Consider the following 25355-nt stretch of genomic DNA (forward strand, 5'->3'; position numbering starts at 1 on the left):
ATTAATAAAGTCAGCCGTTGCAATACTTGTAGGGCTTGTGGAAATTGAAATGGAGATTTATATTTTATTTATATTTATTTTTTTGTTTAATCTATGTTGCGTCGCGTCTGAAGCGAGTCTAAAGTACAGTAAGTATCTTAAATTTTAATATATTTCGCATACTTAAAATAGTTATACAGATGTAACGATACCTACAATCTACGGCTACAAATCAATGCGATGATACTCATACCTTAAAACGCTGTATCGCAGTATTTCCAACATGTATACATACAACTTCTAGACTTTAGCCACCCTCTTCCTGATACGTAACGATAGCCAAAGACAAATTAAAACCGACGTAGATCCTTATAGTCGTCCACTACGTACTTCCCTCGCTCCAGTGGGCAGTAAAAGACAGTCCTAGTTTTAGTCACAAAAATATAGGCACAAATGTTGTGGATTAAAATAGCTCTTAATAGACCATAAGCTTGAAATTCATTTGGCGCTTCTAAGCACTTACTCGTGAAAAATAACGCGTCTCGCGCTTATAGTATTTTGTGCTATGGATTGTACAGATACCGGCAAACATCTTGAACTAATGTCCTTGCATGCGCAAAAGCAATTTTTAGGTATCACTTGGAGGTGGGGCGGCGGGAGAGTGACGTGTCGATCGCGTCAGTTGATCAGTTGACGTTTGTGTCCCGCGCAGCGTCCACGTTCCTGTGCCTCCTAAGTACACTAGAGAGTTAAAATTATATTAAACAACTCACAGTGATATCTGATATACACTATCTACAAAAATGAAAACTAACTATTTATAAAAGTTATCTACTATAAAAAGTATTCTACAGTTAAATAAAATAGTTTACACTTTTTTTGCTCGTATCTGTACGATGCGCAAACTTTCCCCCACGCCCTTGTTTAATGCTCAAGAAGTTTGCCGGTACCTGTAACAATTGCCGTAAGCATTGCAAGATAGGGTTGTTTATTTAGCACGCGTTTCGTGTAACGACCTCTTGCTCAAGAATACTAAGTGTATTTACTCCCCAACGGCCCAAGCCGAGGTCCTCGAGAGACTAGCGTTAGTCTCGGGAAAAGCCCATGCCGGCCGAGCTGCCCTCGCCAAAACAGTGGAGCTGACCAGTAAAGAGAGAAAAGTACGCAGAGATTCCAAAAAAATCCAGTTACGTTAAGCTAGGTCCAGTTAATGAGAGATAAGAATCTTCCTTCTTGGCAAAACATCCTTCTTACACACGGATAATACGAGAAAATGTATAACTTAAACTAACACTGAAGTAGTTCCGAATCAATTCGACTTACAAAGAGCGTACCAATTTTTAAAAGGCCGGCAAAGCGCTTGCTAGCCCTCTGGAATTGAAAGTGTCCATGGGCGGCCGTATTACTTAACGAGCATTTATTCTTATAGTACAATGTACACTTATGAACGTCAAAAAAGAAATAGAGATTTCATAAGTTTTTGTTTTACACAATGTTTGTAAGGAGCTGCAACGATTACACCATGTTTCACATGACATCTTATACTTAAGATTATTTCTAACTATTAATAATAATAAAATAAATTAAAAACAAATATTTTTCATATATCAGGAGGCATGGCGAAATAGGAGCACGCACATACACTCGTGGGAACAACACGCAAATACTTAGTCGAAATAACTAACGTCACCGCATACACGAATTCAACTACGACCAGTCACCACAAGTAGCACCCGTTCACGAGTATGACGCATGGTCAGCCATCGGCCCTGTAACATAAAAAAATATTAATGAATTTTGATGTGAAACATCTCTAGCCGCACGTAAAACCAATTTCTGGCATGTTCGAGCGCGGAACAACAATAGATGCTGTATTTATTAGATATCTTGATAATGTTATGTCCAATACTTATGTAACATACTTCAGTTACCATCGACCAATTGTCACAGTAATACCGTCCTCAGAGGCAACATCGAATATAACTATCACCGAGGTCACTGATTAAACGAATTAATTAGTCACGATTTGAAATAAATTCGTAAATTTTTGTATTTAATGAAAATAAATGTTTATTCAATAAATAGTCATCGATATCTGGAAAAAAAATCCTAATTTTTTCGACATATTTAGTTCCTATCACAATATGTTCCTTTCTGCATATTACTTTTACAAAATAATGTCGATGTTTCACATCTGCCAGGCGTCCCGTGACGGCTCACATTTTTTTTTGAAGTGAAACTCCTTTCTCGGCGTTGTAAAAAAATTGCCGTCACATTTTTCCGTTACGCGCCATCTTTTTCTTGTGCCTATCGGTTGTACCACGGTTGATTTGAAGCCATTAATAACATAAATATATAATAACGATAACAATGATGGTAATAATTCTATTACAATTAATGAAATCCTGTAGTAATCTTAGTAGTAATCTTAGTGGTAATAGGCATGTCTATGATAATAAAAGCCTTTTGTTAAACTTTATCTAATTTAACTTAAGTTTCTATAAATTTGCATATAGTAGATCGTTTTTCAAAAAGGTCATAAAGAAGTTTCACTCCTTACGTGTATATACGCACACAATTTTTACTTATTAATATATATTTTTTATTAATTCTTAACAAAACTGTCTTTATATATTCTTTAGTATTCATCCTTGAAAAACACGATGTGGATGTACCGGAACAAATTGCTACAGCAATCAAAACAATTGAGAAATCAAAACCAGGACTCCGTGTCAGTGATGACATCATATTTCTAGACAGAGAAAACGAAGAAGATGCCTACAATCAACGTAAATATCTTAAATAATAATTAAAAATTAAAACAAATTTACAAAGTTTGATCCCTGTGATAGACCAATGCTGGCTTTTCACTGATTTGCGTTACTTTTTCGTTAATGAAATCACCAGTTCCGCGGTCACCGTTATTATATTATAAAGATTTAAGTTAGCGCCTGATCCTACCGGGGATCCCAGAGCTCTCCAAGAGGTGGCCACACCAGCTTTTTGAAGGGACACTTCTATAGGTGCATGGGGGTAAAACTTTTACGGCAACGTTACGAAGATGTGCAGCGTTTTTGTCGAAGAATAGGAAGAGAGTGACTGAGAACGATTGAGAGAGAGTGAGAAAAGGGTCGAGAAAAAGACACGCTATTGGTTGATGTATTCGTTTAGTAGTTACATATTAGAACTTTAGATGACAATCGCATAACGTCTTGTGCAGTAAACGCAATTTTTTTATTTATTTATATCATCATAAGCAAGTATACAGTGTGTATATAGACATGGAGTGATCATATACTGGTACATGATCATCTATTGGGGCTTTTACCTTAGTAATAATTCGTCTACAAAGTAGTTTCACTTCAGACTTGTGCACTGTCGCTCTACGATAAATATTACTAACACCGTCATGACACATGTCCGACGATTCAGTTCCGAGTAAATTTTTAACAAAATGGTAGGTTACTGGGTGTGTAATGGCGACCTTTTACCTTTTTTTTAAACAAAAATCATAAATATTTAGACGAGTTTATGGTGCTCTCCTCACGCGCACCTATACGATCTTTATATGATTTATTAGAGTAAGAAAAATGGCTCCAAATCATGCCTAGAATACTTTCCTTCGGTCGTATTGTACGGTTCCCGATGCTGTTAATACAGGATTATATTTTTACTGTATATTTTACGCGCGTACAACAGAATATAAGCGAATTAATGAAATGTTAATTGCTATGCAACGAATAAATCAAATGGAACAATTAAAAAGAGTCCCTTCGTTTGTCTATACTCTCGGGACGTAATTCCGGCGATTTAGGAAATCCCCACGTTTATAAAACTAAAAAGACTGAGTGAGAAAAAGGCACAGCCTTGGCTCGTACACGTATTAGTAATTACTGATCACGTCCCTGTAACAGTCCCTAATCCTGGGTAAAATGCTTTCACTGCTAGTCATAATCCTTTTCCGACTAGTTCGATCTCTTGCGTAGACATGTGGGGTATCTCTAGCATCTTCTACCGCATCATCGGATGTCGAGGCAGAATACGAATTTCCACCCGTTCGTCGTTCCACAACTGAACGTTTTTTTTATTGCCACCACTATGTAGAACCAGCTACCCACTGATGTATTTCCGAACGACTTCTTAACTTTTTTTAGAGCCTGGCAACACAATTGCAAATTAAAAATAAAAATTAGAATTTTTATATCTTTTTTAGTTTGTTCCTCACTCTCCAAGGGCGTGTCTTCAATCATTGATCTGTCCTGGGCCTCTTGGGAGATGGGATCTGGTCTGCCTATCATCAGGTCGACTCTGGACTCACAGGATCTGATTACCGCTATGAATAGCTATTTAGAGTCGAGGAATGCGACGGACGCAGCTATTTTAGTTCAAAGTGAAAATGGTAAGTTTACTATGTATTAGATTATTTATTTAAATAAAACCTAAACATAACAATCAAATATATAGTATTTACAATTTTATAAAACTAAAAATGAATAAAAATAAAATTAAAACAAATTTAAAACATTGGTACCAGTGGTAGTTATAATTATATTATGTGAATTAGTTAACCAAACCACACTTATATTTAAAAATAGCGCGCACAAAGCTTCATAAAGCTATGGGTTGTCAGTTGTCACAAATATGAAACTTTCCGTTCCTCATATTACCACAAAAAACATAAATTATCATATCTATTAATGACCTTAAAGACCTTAAACGTTTTTATTAGTAGTTACAACCAAAAATATTTGTTATTATCGATACATAGTCTTACTTATTTTATTCCATTCCAAAAACAGAAAACTTTTAGTATGCGTGAACAAACATATTGCATTGAACGAAACGCGGTCGAGAGGGAAAGATCACGCCAAAGATTGCTTGCAATCTTTCGTCGAATAGACAATCGCGTAGCAGATTTGATATTGGCATGCAGATTGGAGATCGATCTTTAGATATGAATCGATCCAAATCTTGGATAATCTTAGATTATGAAACATTATTAATTTTGGGCGTATAGCCTATCAAATTTAAACCTTTAAATCAGAGATGTAAATGAAGATCTTCGTTTTTTTTATTACTCTTCACGGTCACAAATATAAAACAGTTAATAAATTATAAAATGATTATGTGTTGGACGGTTGTACAAAGAATAAATATTGTAAAAGCTATGGAATTACTGTTTGCTATAAATTGACTAAGCCCAATAGCGCACTAGCAGCCATAACCACAGCTACACTCGTCACTTGCAAGTGCAGCGCGCTTCAAAATGGACGTGGAGGAAATTGTAGTGCCTGTATATAGACGTATTCACAACAGCCCTCCTAGACTCAATCACAGATATAAATCTTTCTGTATCGAACGACATCGCGATGAGCGAAATTCACGGCCGCTGCGGTTAGTGCGCGCACACTGGTTTATCTACAGGAAAATTTTACCGACCACGGGCCTCGACGGGGCCGTTGGCTGCGTGCGGGCAGTTGCGCGTGGTTCATGGCGATTTCATAATAAAGTATCCATCGCGCTGGCCGCTGCAACCTGCCCGCTAATGCGCATTGATTACGAGAGCGGAAAGCCTGTCATTGCAAAGAGTTCCGAAAATTTTTGGTTGACAGTCGGAAGAAGTTGCAATGACGGTTCCGCACGTGTACTGAACAACTATTTTTAACACAGTTGCAAAAAAAATGAAGCAATTTAATATAACTATTTGCTTTTTTCTCTTCTCTTCACGCAATAAATTCGTATGTAGATATGTGTAACTACTTTTACTTTTCCAGTAAAATGTTCTCCGAAACATTTTGTTCAATTAGTTAAGTTCCGGTGGTGTTAATTCAAATAAAATATTGAAACTCATTTGTGCAACAGACAACTAAACTCGCAAGAACATTTTTGGAAAATGGCGCCAACCGTAAAAGAACATGAGCAGACATTTTTTTTTCACCCATTCTGTGTTGGCAAAGGGAACTATGCCCATAAAACCAAGTCTTCAGTACAATTGTGTTATTGATATGAAATGAAAATTAAATTTAATGGCATGAAATGAAATGAAACCTAACCTAACTCATTGAATCAAATCAGTAAATCTGATATTGAAACCAATTAGTAGCTTCTTTATAGAAATATTTGCATGAATCATACAAACGTCTATGATTTTTTTAGTAAAAACTTCGTGGTTGGTTTTTTCTTTTTAATAGACATTGTTTTGACAGTTGTGAAAGAGAACGCACGAGTGTGTAATAGCCCACGTCCCGAACGCTATACGTCCCTGCAAATACGCCAATTTTGAGCAACTGTATTAAAAAAATATTTGCATTATACAGTAACTCGTTTTTCGTTAGTTTAATTCGTTCCGTAACTTTGCTAGTATCACAAAGCAATTTTCCTCATTGATTTGAATTGAAATGCCATCAATCCAGCACCAAAAACACCATCTCAGTTTTGTTAACTGTTTTTGAAGTTGTTTGTGCTTAAATTCAATAGACATTCTCTTTAGATCTATGTTTACAAAAATGCGATTATGTTTTGTGAATGGCAAAGCAATAAAAAGGAATCCTTATCGTAAATGCTTCGAAGGGAATAAAGCAGACTGAGGTCCAGTCTAGGTGGGAGAAACTGTTAGTGTGCGAATCCTCTCCTGTCTCTCATCTCAAAGCTCATATCTGAGCGTCCTGGTCAGCAAGGAAGCAGCTGGAGTGGACTATCCGCCGGTTTCTGTCCAGCGCCTCTTTTATCATACTGTCTTGAGGACGAGGAATCTTTCACTTGATTGGTCCAGCTGGTAGGGGAACGGCCACGTGATTTGTTTTCTATGTTACGATCAGTTTCTCCAAGTTCTCGCCTGCATATTCTATGGCCGAATATGATATTCTTTGGCATATGGTAGACAGGCGAGTCTGTATGCAGAGCTGGGTCAGAATCTATGTATTGGTGAGCTTCTTTTACGTATAGGATGCTCGTATAACGAGGACCGTTCTCGACTTTTATTCGACTTCATCCTTCATGAAAAGAGCGTACCATTCCCTGATAGGTAACACATCCGCTAGACCCCGGTGTTGCAGGCGATTGTCATCACTTTATTCAAGGCCTGCTAGTTGGCCTTCTGTTCTATTCACAGAATTACAAGGCCGACCAGTCATTGTACCTTGGCTGGCCTTTGATGACAAAGATTTTGTTTTAAATGTCGGATTTTTTTTAAGATGTTGACAGGACGCTATACACACTCCTGGGTAGATCGAACGTCAGAGTGTGGGTCAATTCAGGTCTCACAAGGGACTCCGCCAGATCTCTGTCACGGATGAGACCTGATCCGAGCTTCTACATCATTGCAGGGGATAGAAATTTCGTCACAAGAACATATAAACGGGTTAGTTAACTGAATTCAAACCACAACCACCATTATCATCGTCATCTTCGTCATTATGATCCTCACAATCATCACCACCACCACCACTATCATCATCGTCGTCATAACGATTCTCACCATCACCACCACCACCATCACCACCACCACCACCACCATCACCACCACCACCATCATCGTCAGCATTATTTGAGGTCCGTATTTGGAGGTTTACCTCCATACTCCTCTAACTCGACAAGCATTGAACTCATTGCATCCATTGGATTGCATGCTTTGTGATGTCAATGGTCCACCTCGAAGGTGGGTTGCCCGGTGGTCTTTTGTTCTGTATAAAGGAGACGTTATTCAGAGTGTCCATTATTTAGACAACAGGACAACAGTGGGATTATTGGGACAACAGTGGTGGGGATAATATGGTCGCGTAATTTTTAATTGTGCCTTCGGGTCATAAATCATATTTATACATATTTACCTGTGAGTGCGAGACAGTCAGTCAGGTCTTATGGAGAGGTGTAGTGATGTGCGTAAGTGTAGTGTGGTGACACCTTGATCTCTAATATAATTGTGTTTTCTTATGTATCCAAATATAGAGCAGTCGTAAACTAAACATTGTTTCATTTAGATGTGTCAAGTCCTTACATGAATTGTAGCACTGCATATTAATAACGGTATAGGTACTATCGATATGCATAATAATGTTAAGTATTATTACGACTAATTTTACGCTATCTGAAAATGTTTGTACGCAATCATAGAGAAAAGGGACCGTTTTTATCTATGGGATAATTCTTAGTTCTTCAAAAATCTTCATCCGGATCTTCCCAAGCGTATCATAAATTCTCCATTGTACGTATTGCGTAACGACGCGTATGTAGTAGTGGTATAACAAACAATCTTATATTTATATAAAAACAACAACCCTTACTCGTAATGACCAATCAGAAGTCAGAGCGCGTGCGCAGGTTGCTTAGTATCGATAACGGATAGCACATTTCTACTGACAGGGACATTTATTGGTGATCTAGCCCGCTCCCCACCACTTTCTCGATATTGCCTCTGATTTTAGGGCCGTGTTTAGAAGCTTTTAGGGCTAATTAAACACTAAATATCTATTATAAACTGTTCGCCTATGGTCTTAGTTTGAGCATAAAGCTCTAACAAACCGCCTTTGTTTTGATTCTAATCTATCTAAATGAATTTTGTATCACGATTTTGTTAATATTGTGAATACAATTTAAACAAAGTTTGTTTCTGTCTTCCATTAAATGTATACATAAATTTAGAGCAGTAAGATATATATGTATATATGCTTCAACGCTATGTATATGTATTGTTTTGTATGTGATTAAAATTGGTGTAATCTGTTATAGGAGCTTATTTTGTTAAATAATTATTTTTTTAGGCTGTCAAAGAAAAGCTTGTTCGTCGCGATTACCGCTGGAACCTGGTAATAAATGATTACGAGTCGTTTGACCCAGCAGTGTTGGTATTGCCATCTGTCATTTTGCAAATAGATACAAATGAGTGTTGCAAGCTTATGGGTGTCAGCGACTGTACTTGTCCTACGAATACTCAGGTAAAAAGTGAGATTCATCTTGTACCTATATAATTAGCAAACCTAACCAGTGACCATATCAATTACAAAACACTAACTGTATCTTGAATAACAATTAACTTATGAACATTTTTCTTTCTAGCGTAAACAATTAATTCTAACCAATTTACTTCAGTACATATCAGAGACGCTAATTAAACTAAACGTAGGTTTAACGAAAATGACATGTAACGAAAACAATAATGACACTATAGACCAAATAGTCATGTTTCAAAATGGCGGCAATGAGAGCATGTTTTATTGGAATGACGAAGAGTGAGTATAATAATAATAATTTCACACCAATATTGTATTGATAATTAACGAAAATAAAAAGCCAACAAAAACATCACTTGTAAAAAAAAGTCTCGCAACGCAGTTCTACCGTAAAAAGAAAAAAACTAGTCGGATGTTCAGTCCCTATAAAGGCTTTATCCCTTGGTGTTGCCAGGAGTGTTCAGAGACGTTGTTCCTATTAATAGCTGCAGCTCAGTTTCATCGTCGGACATCAAGAATACGAAATTCCACCTAACGACGTCTATTGTACCACGACTGAGCGTTTTTGCCGCTCTCCACCCGCATGTGGAACCAGCTGCCCACTGAAGTATTTCTAAACCAATTCGACTTACCGTCCTTCAAACGAGTGTTTATTGTAAAAAATCTTCTACCCTTGGTAGAAGATTTTTTACGTATGTTTTATTGATTATATTTATAATAATAATAGTTTTTGTCAGTCCAGTTGCTATGTTCATATGTCAATAGATTTTGACATCTGTCATCTGTCAATTTTGTGTCTGAACTTTAGCAATTTTAGTTCCAGCCTAAACCTTCGAACTCCCTTCATCTTGTCCACCTTCAAACCGAATGAAGGTCTTCAACGAGCGGCTTCTTGGTCCTCAAACGAAGAGTATAAAACATTACCGGGATTTGAATTTGAGCCTTTAAGAGATTTCTTTAGGATTGGGACTTATCCGGTAAGTTGTACTTGGTTGCAGGCGACCGAGATCGTTTTTTATTCATTAAATCATTTTTATTAGAAAGAAAACAATAATTTAATGGCTAAATTATTGTTTTCTTAGTTAATTAGCGCTATAACTAGTTTAAAAATAATATTTTATAATGATGTAGCGACATCTACAATTTATGGCTACAATCACTGTGATGACGTCATACTTTAAAACGCGCTGACGAAGTATTTCCCGCTAAGGATATATACAACTTTTCATTTTCATTTTTTATGCCCCATCGGCTGCGCGCAGCGGGTAGAGACCGCGTCTTCCCGCGCGCCTCGACCCTCATCAAGGGTTATATGCCCGCCCTGTATCAGCAGGGCGCGAACCAACACACCACCTGAAGGGAGCATACGCCCCGAACAGGGAAAAACACCCCCCTCGCGAGGGAGGCTGTAGCATTAACTGCACATTTTTTAAGTTGCATCCGACTGTGCACAACTATACCCGTTCATATCCGTAAGCTCGTCAAGGTCTTTAGGGTCAACATTCATAAAATATTTTTTCGTCGGTTCTAGTTTTTAAAGAAATTATTATTTAACTGGAGGTGGTGGTGGCTGCGCATATTACGCAAAAAGCACTGGTAAGCTCCTAAAGGTTGAAGGCCGGCAACGCACTAGTGATCCTATTGGCATTGATAGTGTCCATGGGAGGGCGGTATCACTTAACATCAGACCGGTTTGACCCGTTTTCTCATGATATTCTCAAATCTGAGGCACAGACCTAAAAAGGTTGCGCCATTCTATATTAATTGTTTAGGCTGTGCCCTGGACTCTACCAAAACTGGACCCAGTGACAGGCGATGCTATGCACACAGAAGATGGACAGCCAATGTACGAAGGATATTGTGTGGATCTTATAGAAAAGATCGCTGAGGTAAGAAGAAATTATTAAAGTATTGAAAAAATAATGTTTTAAAAACCATTTTAGATTATTTATCACTTTAAACAAGATGACTTCGCGGTCCTGTCACGTGACAAGATTTCAAAAAAGGTTACGATGGTGTAGGTGTGAATATCAATAAAGATTCCTATATGCTGAGGAAACTATTGACAATTGACCAATGCATTACAGTTTTGTAGAGGACATCAGTATCTACAAGAAAGTCCTCAACAACATATGTCTAATAAAAAGTTTTTAATATTTATTTTAAAGTCTATTTCTAGATAAGCTTAGTATAGAACATTGTCCGACCGACTTAATATGAATACCAATAAAAAACCTAAATTGCGTACGCTGCGAGAACTATTGACAATAGAGCAAAGTACAATCAAATGTATTTTCTTGCGCTTAAAAGTCTATTTTTAGAAACGCTCGTCCTGCAGAGCACAGATTACATTATAAACAGGTAATATTTAATTACTAAACGTCTCCTTATTAGTCTTGAAGAACAAAGACTATGGAATATATCCAAGAAGATATCGAAGCCAAGCTGTAAATACCAATAATAATCCACAATAATATTAAGATGTAATATGTTTATGTACATATTTTGTTACAACTAGCTTATCCCTTTGTCTTTGTTTTGTCCCTGATGTCTTTGTTTATTTTTTCTCGCGTGTAGTTCTCCAACCTTTTAATTGAAACTGGCATAAAGTCAAAACTATTGCCATAATATTAAAAAAAAACAATATTTTTTTTAAATATCGCATACGCTGTGGAAACAATTGACGAAAGAGTAAAGTGATGTCAAAAAGCGCGCCATTTGTCTATTACATATTTAATCTATCGCGATGATATAAATCCGAAATTAATTAATTAATTTAAGCGGTTGTTGAAAGAAAATTACAATAAAAATAATTAGGAAGGGCTATTATTTCTCAGGAAATGGGTTTTGACTATGAGATAATTACTCCAAGGACTGGTGACTTCGGCAAGAGACTGCCAAATGGTACTTGGGATGGTGTTGTTGGTGACCTGATGACGGGGGTAATTTGTTAATTTCGTAATCGTATAGCTAATATAAATGTTATGTTATATATAACAAAAACTAATACAAACAAAGTGCGGTGCACGAATGGATTTCCTGTGCGGGCATTTAACATTCGCTCGAACGGTGTACGAAAACATCGTGAGGAAACCGGCTTTAGATGTAAAAGGGGTGTGTCAGGCACCGAAGGCTAATCACCCATTTGCCTATTAGATTGACAAATCATGAAACAGTTTTTATATACTTAAGTCATACTGCCAAAAAGGTCGCGAGCTCGTTGTTGGCCTTTAATAGGTATCCGCCTAATGTATTTGTACTTAGGATGATATTTTGATGTTATGTGATACCTTTGGACGATCCCAGAAGGCTCGCGAAAGCGATGTTAATATGTTTAATTTTACGTTTTAGGAGACTGATATAGCGATTTCCGCTTTGACAATGACGGCTGAACGAGAGGAGGTCATTGACTTCGTAGCGCCTTATTTTGAACAAACTGGAATACTTATTGGTTAGTAAATAAACATAACTTGTACAAAAAACCAAATAAACTTAAAAGTATGATCAATGTCCGGTTAATACAGTCCTTAAAGGACCTGATAACATCATTATTAAACAGTAATTATATTCTAGAACCTTCTACGTCTGCTGGAAGTGGCTTAGAGTTTTGATGATCAGTCAGAGAGTGAGAAAATTGAGAAACTTTGACTAGTTATAGTTTTAAACTACTAATAAAAATCATTTATTAAGGTAACACCATATACACTTATGGACGTCAGTAAATGCTTCTAATTTTACATTTACTGCCAGTTCTCAAATCAAGGGCGTATGCACGAGAATAACTGGCAATAAACTCTCAGCCAATCTTTTGAATTGCCAAGTTTTTTGTTTTACATACTGTTTGTAAGGAGCTACATCCATTGCACTAAGTTATAGTGAAATTTGAAATATACCGTGTATATGTCGCAGTAAAGTAGTTAAATCGGAGATTTAATTGAATCTCTAGAGAGTTAATTAAAATCGATATTCAATCAAGTCGCTAAAGTTCCGTCAGACAAGTGAGTGAACGAAACGTTTAATGAGTTTCCTAAACGTTCCTAGGCAACGAGACTAACCTAACCTGGTGGCCAAAAAGTCGTGGATCAAACGCATCAAGTGGTTAGGCGGGGTCATCAACTGCAAAAGCTTGTTCTACGGGAGGTCCTTAAACTCGACTTTTGCAGAGTTATCATTTATTTTGCGTTTTTAAAAGAAAATCTCCTTTTTCTACTAATTCTTATTAAAATTCGAAAAATCTACATTCTGTATCTTTTTCATAATGTTCACTAGATTGGTACTGGTGAGTCCTTGCGTTAGAAATGCTATTTATGGTTGTTTATTGGGTGTGTTGAAGATAATATTAAGTTTTACGTAATGAAAATTGATCAAATCATAACTTCTTGTTTACTCCGGACCACAGTGTTAAAAAAAAATACCGTAAAGTAACTCTGTATTACAAGTTTTGGCGAATTTAATATTTTATGAAAACGATAAATAAATTATAACTCTGCACAGGTCGAGTTAAAGGACCTCCTGTAGAACAATTTTTGCAGCTGATGACCCCATCTAACCCCTTTTGACTTTGGACTTTTTGGCCATACATACAATTCCTTAGTAACTGATAGTGCGCCAGGCACTGTCACCAGATCCTCTTGGATCCGGCGAACTTCGTATCGCCATATCCATTTATTTTTGAAAAAATTCCAGTAATTCGAAAGCCGATTCGTAAAACTTCACTGTTTAAATTCATGACTGTCTTACGAACGGAGGTGTGGCTCAGTATCGTCGCTGCCTTATTACTAACTGGCCTCATGATATGGCTATTGGAGAAATATTCACCGTATTCGGCCAGGAATAACCCAGGTGCATACCCATATCCATGCAGGTACCAGAATTTTTATCTTCTTATTGTAAAGATAAACTAAAGAGCAGCTGTACACCAATTACTATTATTTATTCCATAAAGCGTAGAGAATGAGCTCATGAAATACGATGACAGGTATAGGCAGTAGAGAGTAAGAGAAAGAGTGGAAGAAGTGGGGACGGAAAGTGAATTCTATGCAGAGAACTTAAAGGAATCGCCAATAAAGGAAGAGTTATGGGGGGATTTCAACGTTTTTGGAAAAAAATTAGAATTTCACTATTCAATGACACAAAACACTATCACTACTGCTACAAAGCCCTGTGTCAGTTGTCTTTACTCGGTTGGACTGGAGGAGACCTTTTCCCTTTGGATTTTCCTGCTACTAGCGCAAGGGTTTGCCTTGGGCCGTCGAATACCTGAAGGGCATGACGGAGAATTGAATGGTCGGATAACTTTCTAGGCAATAATTCTACTGATTAGGTGTTCTCGGCGTTCTAGAATGTTCAGTTTGGCTTCTAAAAGGCTCCCATCTTCCATATCCTCCGTCCTTGTCTTACACCTGGAAAGTTCACTCCAGAATATGCCTTCATCAAACGTGTATAACCAGTCCTGAAATAACCTGAATGTGGAAAAAAACTTATCCAACAGTACTTAATAATATCCCGTTTCAGGGAGTTCACTCTGAAAGAGAGTTTTTGGTTCGCTCTTACCTCCTTTACACCACAAGGGGGCGGTGAGGCGCCCAAGGCCCTCTCGGGTCGGACACTTGTGGCTGCATACTGGTTGTTTGTGGTGCTCATGCTGGCGACATTTACTGCCAATTTGGCCGCGTTCCTAACTGTTGAGAGAATGCAGGTATTACGATTGTTGGAGCTTCTAGGATATTTATTAATTATTTAATTTACTGAATATGGAATATTAAAAATTAATTAACTATTAAAAATAACTACTAGATAACACTGAAAATATTTATTTTAGTATTGTCTTTTATTAACATAACTTTTAAACATTAAAAAAAAAACACTTTTTTAACGGATTGAAGCTATGTATTATCATAAACTTAAATTATTAGACATAATTTTAAATTTTTCCGACGTTTCGCGTGCTTTACAGCGTGCATGGTCACGGACTGAAGACAAAATGTGTTGAATGTCAAAAAGTATCAGCTGTAGAGAAAGTTGTATTATCTGTATTTATTTCCCCGGAGTTGTAATAATTGTGTGTATGTAACTTGAAAGTATACGCTTACCCCTGAGAACAAAGTCGTAAAACACTAATACGACACACAAAAATGCGATAGTTTAAAAACAAAGAAATACTGATGACAAATCCCTGTGTACAGTGGTAATAGAGTATTACGTTCTAGACATTCGGTCAAAATTACCGTCGTAATATGCGTTTACTGTGTCGTCCGTAATGCAAATGAAACAATACTGTATACATTTAGTTATTTTTTTAACTATTTACACTAAATATATAACAACAATTTCAAATCATGAAACAGTCAAATAGCTTTCATTAGATATATTTATTTGTAAATGTCCCTGTTACGTCAAGGTCATAATATTTCAGCGAACAGTGTTAAATAGATTATTACGTGCTAGACATTCGGTCGAAATTACCGTCGTAATATGCCTTGTACTAAACGTAATGTACTTGGTATCCTAGTAATGTTAGTATTAACGTCTTTGATTTTTGCTTTTACGACGAAATAACTTAACTGTTTTTATTATGATAATGTATATGTTGGCATGCCTATTATTATATGGCTTATTGTGCAGTTTTTTTTTATTATTATATTTATTATATATATTGTAGACACCTGTGTCATCGTTGGAACAGTTGGCTCGGCAGTCTCGTATCAATTACACTGTGGTGGAGAGTTCGACGGTTCATCAATATTTTATAAATATGAAGTTCGCTGAAGATACACTATACAGGTTTGACTCGGTCACGTAATGCCGTAACGTAATATGATCTCGAATGTTGCGATACGGCCCAATCCTCATGTCAGTCACGTTTAAATGACAATAAAAAAAATATAATACATTTTTTTTTTAATTTTCTGAGGCCTGCACTAACACCTGCTTTCACCTTGTTTTTTATGGAACAGAGGCAAACGGACAGGAGGCTCACCTGATGTTAAGTAATACTACCCATGGACACTCAATGCCAGATTGCTCGCGAGTGCGTTGCCGGCCTTTTAAGATTTGATACTGATAGAATAGGGGGCAAACGGGCAGGAGGCTCACCTTATGTTAAGTAATACAACCCATGGACACTCAATGCCAGATTGCTCGCGAGTGCGTTGCCGGCCTTTTAAGATTTGATACTGATAGAATAGGGGGCAAACGGGCAGGAGGCTCACCTGATGTTAAGTAATACAACCCATGGACACTCAATGCCAGATTGCTCGCGAGTGCGTTGCCGGCCTTTTAAGATTTGATACTGATAGAATAGGGGGCAAACGGGCACGAGGCTCACCTGATGTTAAGTGACACAACCCATGGACACTCAATGCCAGATTGCACGCGAGTGCGTTGCCGGCCTTTTAAGATTTGATACTGATAGAATAGGGGGCAAACGGGCAGGAGGCTTACCTGATGTTAAGTAATACAACCCATGGACACTCAATGCCAGATTGCTCGCGAGTGCGTTGCCGGCCTTTTAAGATTTGATACTGATAGAATAGGGGGAAAACGGGCACGAGGCTCACCTGATGTTAAGTGATACAACCCATGGACACTGAATGCCAGAGGGCTCGCGAGTGCGTTGCCGGCCTTTTAAGATTTGATACTGATAGAATAGGGGGCAAACGGGCACGAGGCTCACCTGATGTTAAGTGACACAACCCATGGACACTCAATGCCAGATTGCTCGCGAGTGCGTTGCCGGCCTTTTAAGATTTGATACTGATAGAATAGGGGGCAAACGGGCAGGAGGCTCACCTGATGTTAAGTGATACAACCCATGGACACTGAATGCCAGAGGGCTCGCGAGTGCGTTGCCGGCCTTTTAAGATTTGATACTGATAGAATAGGGGGCAAACGGGCAGGAGGCTCACCTGATGTTAAGTGATACAACCCATGGACACTGAATGCCAGAGGGCTCGCGAGTGCGTTGCCGGCTTTTTAAGATTTGATACTGATAGAATAGGGGGCAAACGGGCAGGAGGCTCACCTGATATTAAGTGATACAACCCATGGACACTGAATGCCAGAGAGCTCGCGAGTGCGTTGCCGGCCTTTTAAGAATTGGTACGCTCTTTTCTTGAAAGACCACACAATGGTAGCGACGATTAATCCGAACAACGGTAGGTTTGCGTTGTGTGTAAATACAGACAGACTTATTTAAAAAAAATGTGTGCGTGTACTAGTGTACACACGAAAGAAGTGAAATTTCTTTATGATCTTTATTTTTCGAAAAATGATCTTCTATATGCAACTTTACAGAAATTGGTAAAAGTTAAATTAGATAAAGTTTAACAAAAGGCTTTTTATTATCAAAGACATGAATACAAATAATACAATTATTTCATTTTAACTTATCACTACTAAGATTATTACAGAATTTTATTAATTGTAACAGAATTATTACTATCATTGTCATCGTATATATTTTTGTTATTAATGGCTTCAAATCTCTTCGAATCAACCGTGGTAGGGACAAGAAAAAGATGACGGTAAATTACATCTAAGGCAAATAAAGAAGTTTCACTTCAAAAAGTCATTAAGTATCTAACTGTATCTTTTAACGGTTAATTTATTGAATAACTTGTAAATGTAATGTTTAGAGTATGGAAAGAAATAACATTAAATGCGACATCAGATCAGGCCCAGTACAGAGTTTGGGATTATCCGATCCGGGAACAATATGGTCATATATTACTCGCCATTAATGCATCAGGTAATAATGTTTCATAACATTTATTTAGCTTTTTAATATATATAACTATGCTTCAGTGTGTGCCTGTCATCCCTGAGGTTGCAGAACCTTGTCTGTTGACTCTTTGTGCGCATTTAACATTCGCTCGAAGGAAGGAAGTGAGGAAATCCACTTGCCTTAGACTCAAAAAGTTGTGTGTGTCAGGCACAGAAGGCCGATCACCTCAAGTCATGAAACTGATACAAAATTGAGGCCCGGGCCTAAAGACCAGAAGATACAAAACAATGTTTGCCTTTTGGTTTAACTTCTTCTTCTGACTTTAACAGTTTGTTTGACAAAATATCTTTTATACAATAAAAATAAATACAAATCCCAATGGCGTTTGATTTACAGATTAGATGATATTCTTAATTGACAAGTAGGGGGCCTGTGCCTGACAAGTAATTTTTTGGGTCTAAGGTTCTATACTTTGCTTCGCGAACCAGTGTTGCCAGATCAGAGGATTTCCCCCTAGATTTAAGGGTTTCTCAACCGATTTAGGCAGAATAGGGGGAAAGAATATTTAGGGTTTTTTTACGTCCATTTTCTATTATAGATACTTTGCGGAATGCCTTTCATTTTCCAAAAATCCCAACCTGACCGCCGCTTTGAAGAATCACGCTATGGTGTATGCCACTTGGTGAGAGCATCCTAGGGTATATCTATGCGGAAATCAAATTCTTCTAGGGGTACGACACCGATACCATCTGGCAACACTGTCATGAACGAATGTTAAATACGAACGCAAAAATATTTAATAACAAAATAGGCATTACAGGTTACGCAAATACCATGACATTTACACATAAATCATCTTACAGGATAGGAAGTGTAGATGCCAACATTTTGTTCACTCAAAGGACAATTAAAAACGTCTGTTAATCTAGTTCATTAAATACTTCCATACATTGTCATGTGTGATTAAGATTTGGTCAAACAGCGGAGCGGAGCGCGCCCGCCGGTAATAAATGAAAGTACGACGGGACGGGGTGCGAACGGGGCGTGAGTGCCACGTTCCACCTCGTGTTATATGGATATTCGTTTTAGTAGTCAAACAGACAGCGGGACGGGAAACGTCTCCAACGTGATAATTGGTTGAAGAACTAATCGAAAATCGAGGCCACATGTTTTTGTATGATTTGAGCCATTCCTAATACAGAATTCGAGCTTGAAATCAGCGATTTTGGAATAAATAGGTAGGGAGCTCGAAAAGTTTGTTTAAAAATTCGAAGTCTCGCTGGACCGACGCGACGCTTGTAGGATCATCACGTCCGCAGTTTGACATCCATCCGGCGTCACGTCGCCGTCCTCCCCGTCTGCTGTTTGGCCAAACCTTTAGTAGTTAAATAATTGTGCCGGGTGCTACAACCACAGATGACCTAGCGAGCTGATCAGCAGGGGTGGATCTACTTAAGAGATTTCTGGGCTGCAACCTAGGGGCTCCTGGATACAAAGGTCCCCCATTCGAGACTGAAAATAATAGGCGATATTTTTACTTAAATAACATATCTGAAATTTTATTTTAAAAAAAAATGCAATCATAATGTTGTAATGAGATCGACCATGGGAATTCTCCGACACTTGTTATCGGTCGGTATATTTTGTCGTGTGAACGTCTATTATGAGTAACTTCCACGTAATAGCCCAGAGCCTCACAAATTCACGATCCGCCTATGTTGATCAAACAGAAGTATCAGATCACTCACATCCAGGTCTTTGCAGGCCCAGTACCGGACGCAAAAACCGGTTTTCGACAAGTGAATGAACACACAGAAGCCGATTTTGCGTTCATACACGATTCAGCTGAAGTCAAGTAAGTTCTAAAAAAGTCAGCAACGCCACAACCTTCTAGCAATATGAGTGTCAAAAGGTATCATTTATCATCAGATCAGAAAAATCTCAACCGCTGTTTATTTCTGAAGTTCGTGTTAGTGACGCTGCACAAGTTCATCCTCTCCCTCGTGTCTTGCGCAAGCTCTTCAGCTCCTGAGGGCTTTTACTTGATCAGACAAGTTTTTGTAGTCTGGACCACTACAAGGCCCTTTTAAAACCTATGTTTATTATGGAATATAAGATACAGGTATCACTTATTTCACGTCATTAAATCTGTATCGGAGAAGATGAACTCATCGGCAAAGAAGACAGAGGATGTAGGCCGTGAGAAAAAGCCGGCGTAAAAAACTCTCGGTACTCTTTTAAAACATCAAATCATCAAACACTTCTTTTAAAATAAATATCGCAAATTAATTAGAAGTAGCCTGTCCAGCACTAGTCCCAGGCCCTTTTATAAACTCGATAATCGTTAACTTTATAGTAAGCCTTTACACAGCTTTTCTTTAATTCATTTCTTAAATTTATTAAAAGGCTAAGATAAGAGACTAACTTTAGATAGTCTAGTACGCGGCACTAGGTCTTAGCTTTATTTTGATCTTTTTCGTGATTACTAGTAGACAAGTAGGTGATCAGCCTTCTTCTAACACACGAGTCTAAGACATTCCTGTTCCCTCACGATGTTTTCCTTTACCGTACGACCGTGTGATGCGCGCATAGATTTGACTATTAGTGTCGAAGAAAAATCAAGTCATTTCTGAGGAAAACTCATTTTTTAGATACGAAATAACGAGAAATTGCAATCTCACTGAAGTTGGTGACATATTCGCCGAGCAGCCTTACGCAATTGCAGTCCAACAAGGTATTTATTGACAAATATACATACATTATTCTATCCATAAGCCAATAAAATAATCAAAATTAAATATATAATATTGAATACGATACACAATATCGCTGTGAATTCACTCTGCGAAGATAAAACAGGTCGATAGTTGAAGACGGCATTCAGTAAGCAACGTCTTTAACGGGGATCTGTGCAACAGATTCTGGCCCACCAGGAAACACCTTGGCCATGCCATAAAGAAACTCGAGATCTGGAAGAACCTTTGGGTTGCTGTTAGGCCAACCAAGTCCCGTCTAGTTCTTAATTTATTGTACTCCACCAAGTTTGTTAGGCATCTTTAGAGATTACTTAAGATGCCTATATAGATTATTTACTATGTAATAACTGTGGAACTATAAAACTGCCGAAAATTGCTACATTTTGCACAGAACAAGACACGCTCTTCAAGAGATTTCAGATTTCTTCACTAAAAGAAGAACGAAGAAAACGTGTAAACTTAAAAGGCGAGTTACAGTCTAACATACTGCTAACCAATGCGTTGTACAAGCTTGAGATGGTCTTCGTCTTCGATTCCAAAGATGCGACAGTTCTACGGTAATTAACAAACGAAAACCTCGCCACCTAAAAAGTGCTAAGCAGAGAAGAAGTTCCTTGCATTCAAAAGAAGGATGCTTCCTTCAAGTTCTGGACTTGGTCTCCCTTGCAACCACAAAAGCGATCGGGCCGGGATGCGGTCAAATATCGATTAAAATTGTGACGGTAATTTTCTATTTAAAAAATAGGTTCCAGGTTACAAGAGGACTTGTCAAGGACACTCCTGGATTTGCAGAAGGAGAGGTACCTGGAACAGCTGGCTTCCAAGTGAGAGTTTATTTTGAAAACAAATATCTTTAATACAGAATTAAAATGTAAATAAATACACCAGAGTGCTACCAACACATCCCAAACGGCTGAACCGATTTCTATGACTTTCCGAGGGGTTAAGTGGAAATTCATTCATTATTGATACTGTAATATTTAAATAACAATAATAAAGCCCGTTTATTTCCAATCCTTTCACGGGTAAAGGCCTACTCCAGCTGATTTCAAATAACTCTGGCCATTGCTTTCTCCATTAATTTCCTAAACGCTTCAATATCTTCTATCCATCTGTTTTTACGGTTGCCGCCTCTCTTTCTTCTCCTCGATCCTTGCCATATTGTCTTTGAAGTCCACTTTTTATGATCTTCCTGTATGCCCCGTCTTATTTTCGCGTTTTACTTTAAATAAGAATACAAAAAAGAACTCAATATAGAAATTATAATATATTCATTCATATTAATTGTTATTTAAGATACTGGAACGAAACAGCTCGTCAGACTTGTCCAGATGCTGACGAATCAGAAGGAATCTCTCTAGAGAGTTTAGGTATTTTTTAAAGACATTTTACAGAAATTATAATTCTAACACTGGGAGGCTCACCTGATGTTAAGTTATACCGCCGCCATTGGACACTTAATGCCAGAGGCCTCGCGAGTCCGTTGCCGGCCTTTAAGAGATACAATTAACAAAAACCGCTATGAGAATTATACCGCTAAAAGTGCCTTGAACGCCGTAACTTTTGAGTTTGACGGCAGAAACTTACGAAGTTTTCCTTCGTATGAGTAAGTCAGTGAACTAGGCTGCTGTCAAATACCTAAAATCATTTTTGAAGTTAAACTTCTTTATCGGTGTAAAAAAAAATACCGTCACATTTTCGGTTACGCGTCACATTTTTCCGTTACGCGCTATCTTTTTTTTGTCCCTACCACGGTTGATTCGAAGATATTCGAAGCCAATAACAAAAATATATAATAACGATAACAATGATAGTAATAATTATATTACAATTAATGAAGTTCTGTAATAATCTTAATAGTAATAAGATAAAATAATTGTATTATTTGTATTCATGTCTATGATAATAAAAGTCTTTTGTTAAACTTTAACCAATTTAACTTTATTTAACCAATTTCTGTAAAGTTGCAAATAGTAGATCATTTTTCGAAAAATAAGGTCATAAAGAAGTTTCACTTCTTACGTGTGTACACTTATACACACACACATTTTATGTATAATAAAAGATTAACACAATTTACAGGTGGTGTATTTATTGCGACATTATTTGGACTGGGATTAGCGATGATAACGTTAGCCTGGGAGGTGTTTTACTACAAACGTAAGGAAAATAAGGTGAACGTGTTGGAAAAGCCGAAGAAAATTGCATTTTCAAAAGTCAGGAAGAGGAGGGACCAAGTTACGTTTGGAGACACGTTTAAACCAGTGTCGCATATAAAGGTCAATCCAAAAAATGATTACATACCTTAGGTATTGTAAATAAAATTGTCACTAATCACAATTGCAAAGTAGAAATTAATTAGATTTTTAATTGTCGTAATAATACGATGCACTAATAAAGAAGTTATTTATGTACCCACAAATATACAGTGTTTATTTCACAGTTAAGTAAATCGGAGATTTAATTGAATCTCTAGACAGTTAATTAAATGTCGATAATCAATCAAGTCGCGAGCAAAGCAGCGTCGAAACGTTTAACTATCTGTCTGACCGAAAGCCAGCGTGTTGATTAACAATGTAATACAAGATGATGAAGAACTGAGAGCTTGGAGATTCCGTGTTTTGCTTTATTGTAAATGGTTAGGTTAGGTTAGTCTCGTTGCCTAGCAACGTTTAGGAAACTCGTTAAACGTTTCGTTCACTCACTTGTCTGACGGAACTTTAGCGACTTGATTGAATATCGGTCTTAAATAACTGTCTGGAGATTCAATCAACTCTCTGATTTAACTACTTTACTGCGACATTTACAATATTCTTTATCGAATTGCGTACACTACAAAATTTGAGAGATAGAAAAAGTACCTGGTGATAATGGCACAGTAGAGTATTCTTAAATTTAAAAAAATCTTTATCTACACAGTGATTATAAATAAAATATAAATAGAAAATTAAAACAACTTTAAAAATTTGGTACCTGTGCTTTATAGACGTCTATAATGGTGACATTTCCTCGCTGTATTGCGATACTTATTCGTTAAGGAAATCAGCTCTGTGGTCACCGATACTGTTAGGCGTCGACTTAAGTATTTAATTAGCAGCTTGAACCCCACGACCCTAAAGTCTCTACTCCAAAAGGGACTAAATCTGAGATTGATAAAATACTTGAAAATAAAAAATAATAATTGCATATTTCATTTAAGACTACATTACGATACTTATTCGTTAAGGAATGCACCAGCTCTGGGGTCACCGGTACTGTTAGGCGTACCGGTGACTTTTAAATAAATTCTTAATTAAATCTTTAATTAGCAGCTTGAACCCCACGACCCTAAAGTCTCTACTCCAAAAGGGACTAAATCTGAGATTGATAAAATACTTGAAAATAAAAAATAATAATTGCATATTTCATTTAAGACTACATTACGATACTTATTCGTTAAGGAATGCACCAGCTCTGGGGTCACCGGTACTGTTAGGCGTACCGGTGACTTTTAAATAAATTCTTAATTAAATCTTTAATTAGCAGCTTGAACCCCACGACCTTAAAGTCTCTACTCCAAAGGGAACTAAATCTAAGTTTGAGAAAGACTCTTATACTTAAAAATATAAAATTAAATTGCATATTTGATTTAAGATTTTTATGTCTTAATCTAGTTAGTCATTTATTTTCCCTTTTTTACAATTGTAATCCTTTACATGAATATTATGCACACAAATGTTGTGTGTTCTCTGTATGTGTATGCATGTGTGACGCTAGTGTAAAAAGTAATTACTAATTAATCAATGTTAGTTATTGTAGTTTTATCGGAATACTCTTACGCAGTGATTTTGCTGTTTTTTATGACATTAATTTTAGTTTCTATACGTTTAAGGTTTTTTCAATAAAAGTTAACACGTCTAACAATGTTTTTTTTATTAAAATCCTCTTAAAACCACCGAACATTGCGACGAACTCTCGACTTTGTTCGGAACCATGCAATGGCGTCCGGACACACCGTACAGATAAGCTTTTATGACAAAACTTTATAGCTTTAGCTTTGGGTTCCAACAGTTTTTACATTGAGGGTGGATTGCAGGAGTCACACAATCAACAGAAGTACTTAGCATTTTGGTTTTAACACCTATAGGTGGGCTGAAAAGTTTGTAGGGAATAGAAAATATGTTTTTTTATAGAATTTAAATTGAATTTTGAATATGGGGGTTCGAGAGCGATACAACGCTAGGAGTCATACAATTCGATACCATTTTTATATCCTTCCTCGTAATAGGTTTCAGTTTCGCCACTGCCTCTTCATCAGCGCAAAATTTGTCTTGAGGTCTGAGCACAGGAAAAAGTCACTGGGGACTATCCTGGAAAGTACGGTGGGTGCGGCAGCAATTCAAAGCCCGATTCATGAAATTTTGCCATCAGTTTTACTTATTTGAGACACGGTTTTCAAATGGAGCCGCGTTCCCGCGACTTTTTCCTTCAAACGTTGAATTTTGGACAAAATGCCAGTTACTCAATTTTAGTATGGCCACTGATTTCTGCAATTTCACATTTCAAGAATTTTTAATGAATATTTGTTCCTGATCATATTTAATTGCTTAAACACTGGCATCTATTGATCGGTTGCCATGATAATCAACTGATTGACTAAATAGTAACTCTTACTAATGTATTTTATTAAAAAGTCATCTTAATGTATACATCAATAAACCATTTAAAAAATTGTACAATAATAACGAGAATTTTTACAGTATATATATTTTAATAATGTATGGAGCGGTCATATTGGCCGCATTTGTGATGGCAGATGGGTCAAAAAGACCCTTAATTGGAATGGCTCCTTGGGAAGAAAAAAGAGAGGTTAAAAAGGTCTTCCCAAACACTTGGGAAGAAGAATTAAAAAGGTTAGCGGGAAAAAATTGGAAAATTGTCGCAAGGAACAGGGACAAGTGGAAGAAT

The 25355-nt window shown here is 37.2% G+C and overlaps 1 protein-coding gene across 1 annotated transcript; it reads left to right on the top strand.

The window, feature by feature from the left end:
* Nucleotides 1-31: 31 nt before the first annotated feature.
* LOC123718007 (ionotropic receptor 25a) lies at nt 32-22821 on the top strand. Its single transcript, XM_045674344.1, has 19 exons — nt 32-128; nt 2622-2768; nt 4193-4378; nt 7173-7339; nt 8739-8912; nt 9034-9206; nt 9745-9904; nt 10700-10816; nt 11765-11869; nt 12279-12378; nt 13614-13791; nt 14442-14625; nt 15589-15710; nt 17564-17676; nt 19417-19507; nt 20304-20386; nt 21154-21232; nt 21705-21778; nt 22491-22821. Exons 1-19 carry the CDS (start codon nt 50-52, stop codon nt 22715-22717), a joined length of 2559 nt encoding a protein of 852 aa, XP_045530300.1. The 5' UTR covers nt 32-49; the 3' UTR covers nt 22718-22821.
* The last annotated feature ends 2534 nt before the right edge of the window (nt 22822-25355 follow it).

This window comes from Pieris brassicae, chromosome 14, assembly GCF_905147105.1.
Source record: "Pieris brassicae chromosome 14, ilPieBrab1.1, whole genome shotgun sequence".
NCBI lineage: Eukaryota > Metazoa > Arthropoda > Insecta > Lepidoptera > Pieridae > Pieris > Pieris brassicae.

Excerpts from the sequence above, each read along its gene's own strand:
- LOC123718007 (XM_045674344.1), top strand. The coding sequence starts at position 50 with ATGGAGATTTATATTTTATTTATATTTATTTTTTTGTTTAATCTATGT. Across the intron at positions 14,626-15,588 it reads TAACTGTTGAGAGAATGCAG|ACACCTGTGTCATCGTTGGA; the intron begins GTATTACGATTG and ends TATATATTGTAG. Across the intron at positions 17,677-19,416 it reads ACTCGCCATTAATGCATCAG|GCCCAGTACCGGACGCAAAA; the intron begins GTAATAATGTTT and ends AGGTCTTTGCAG.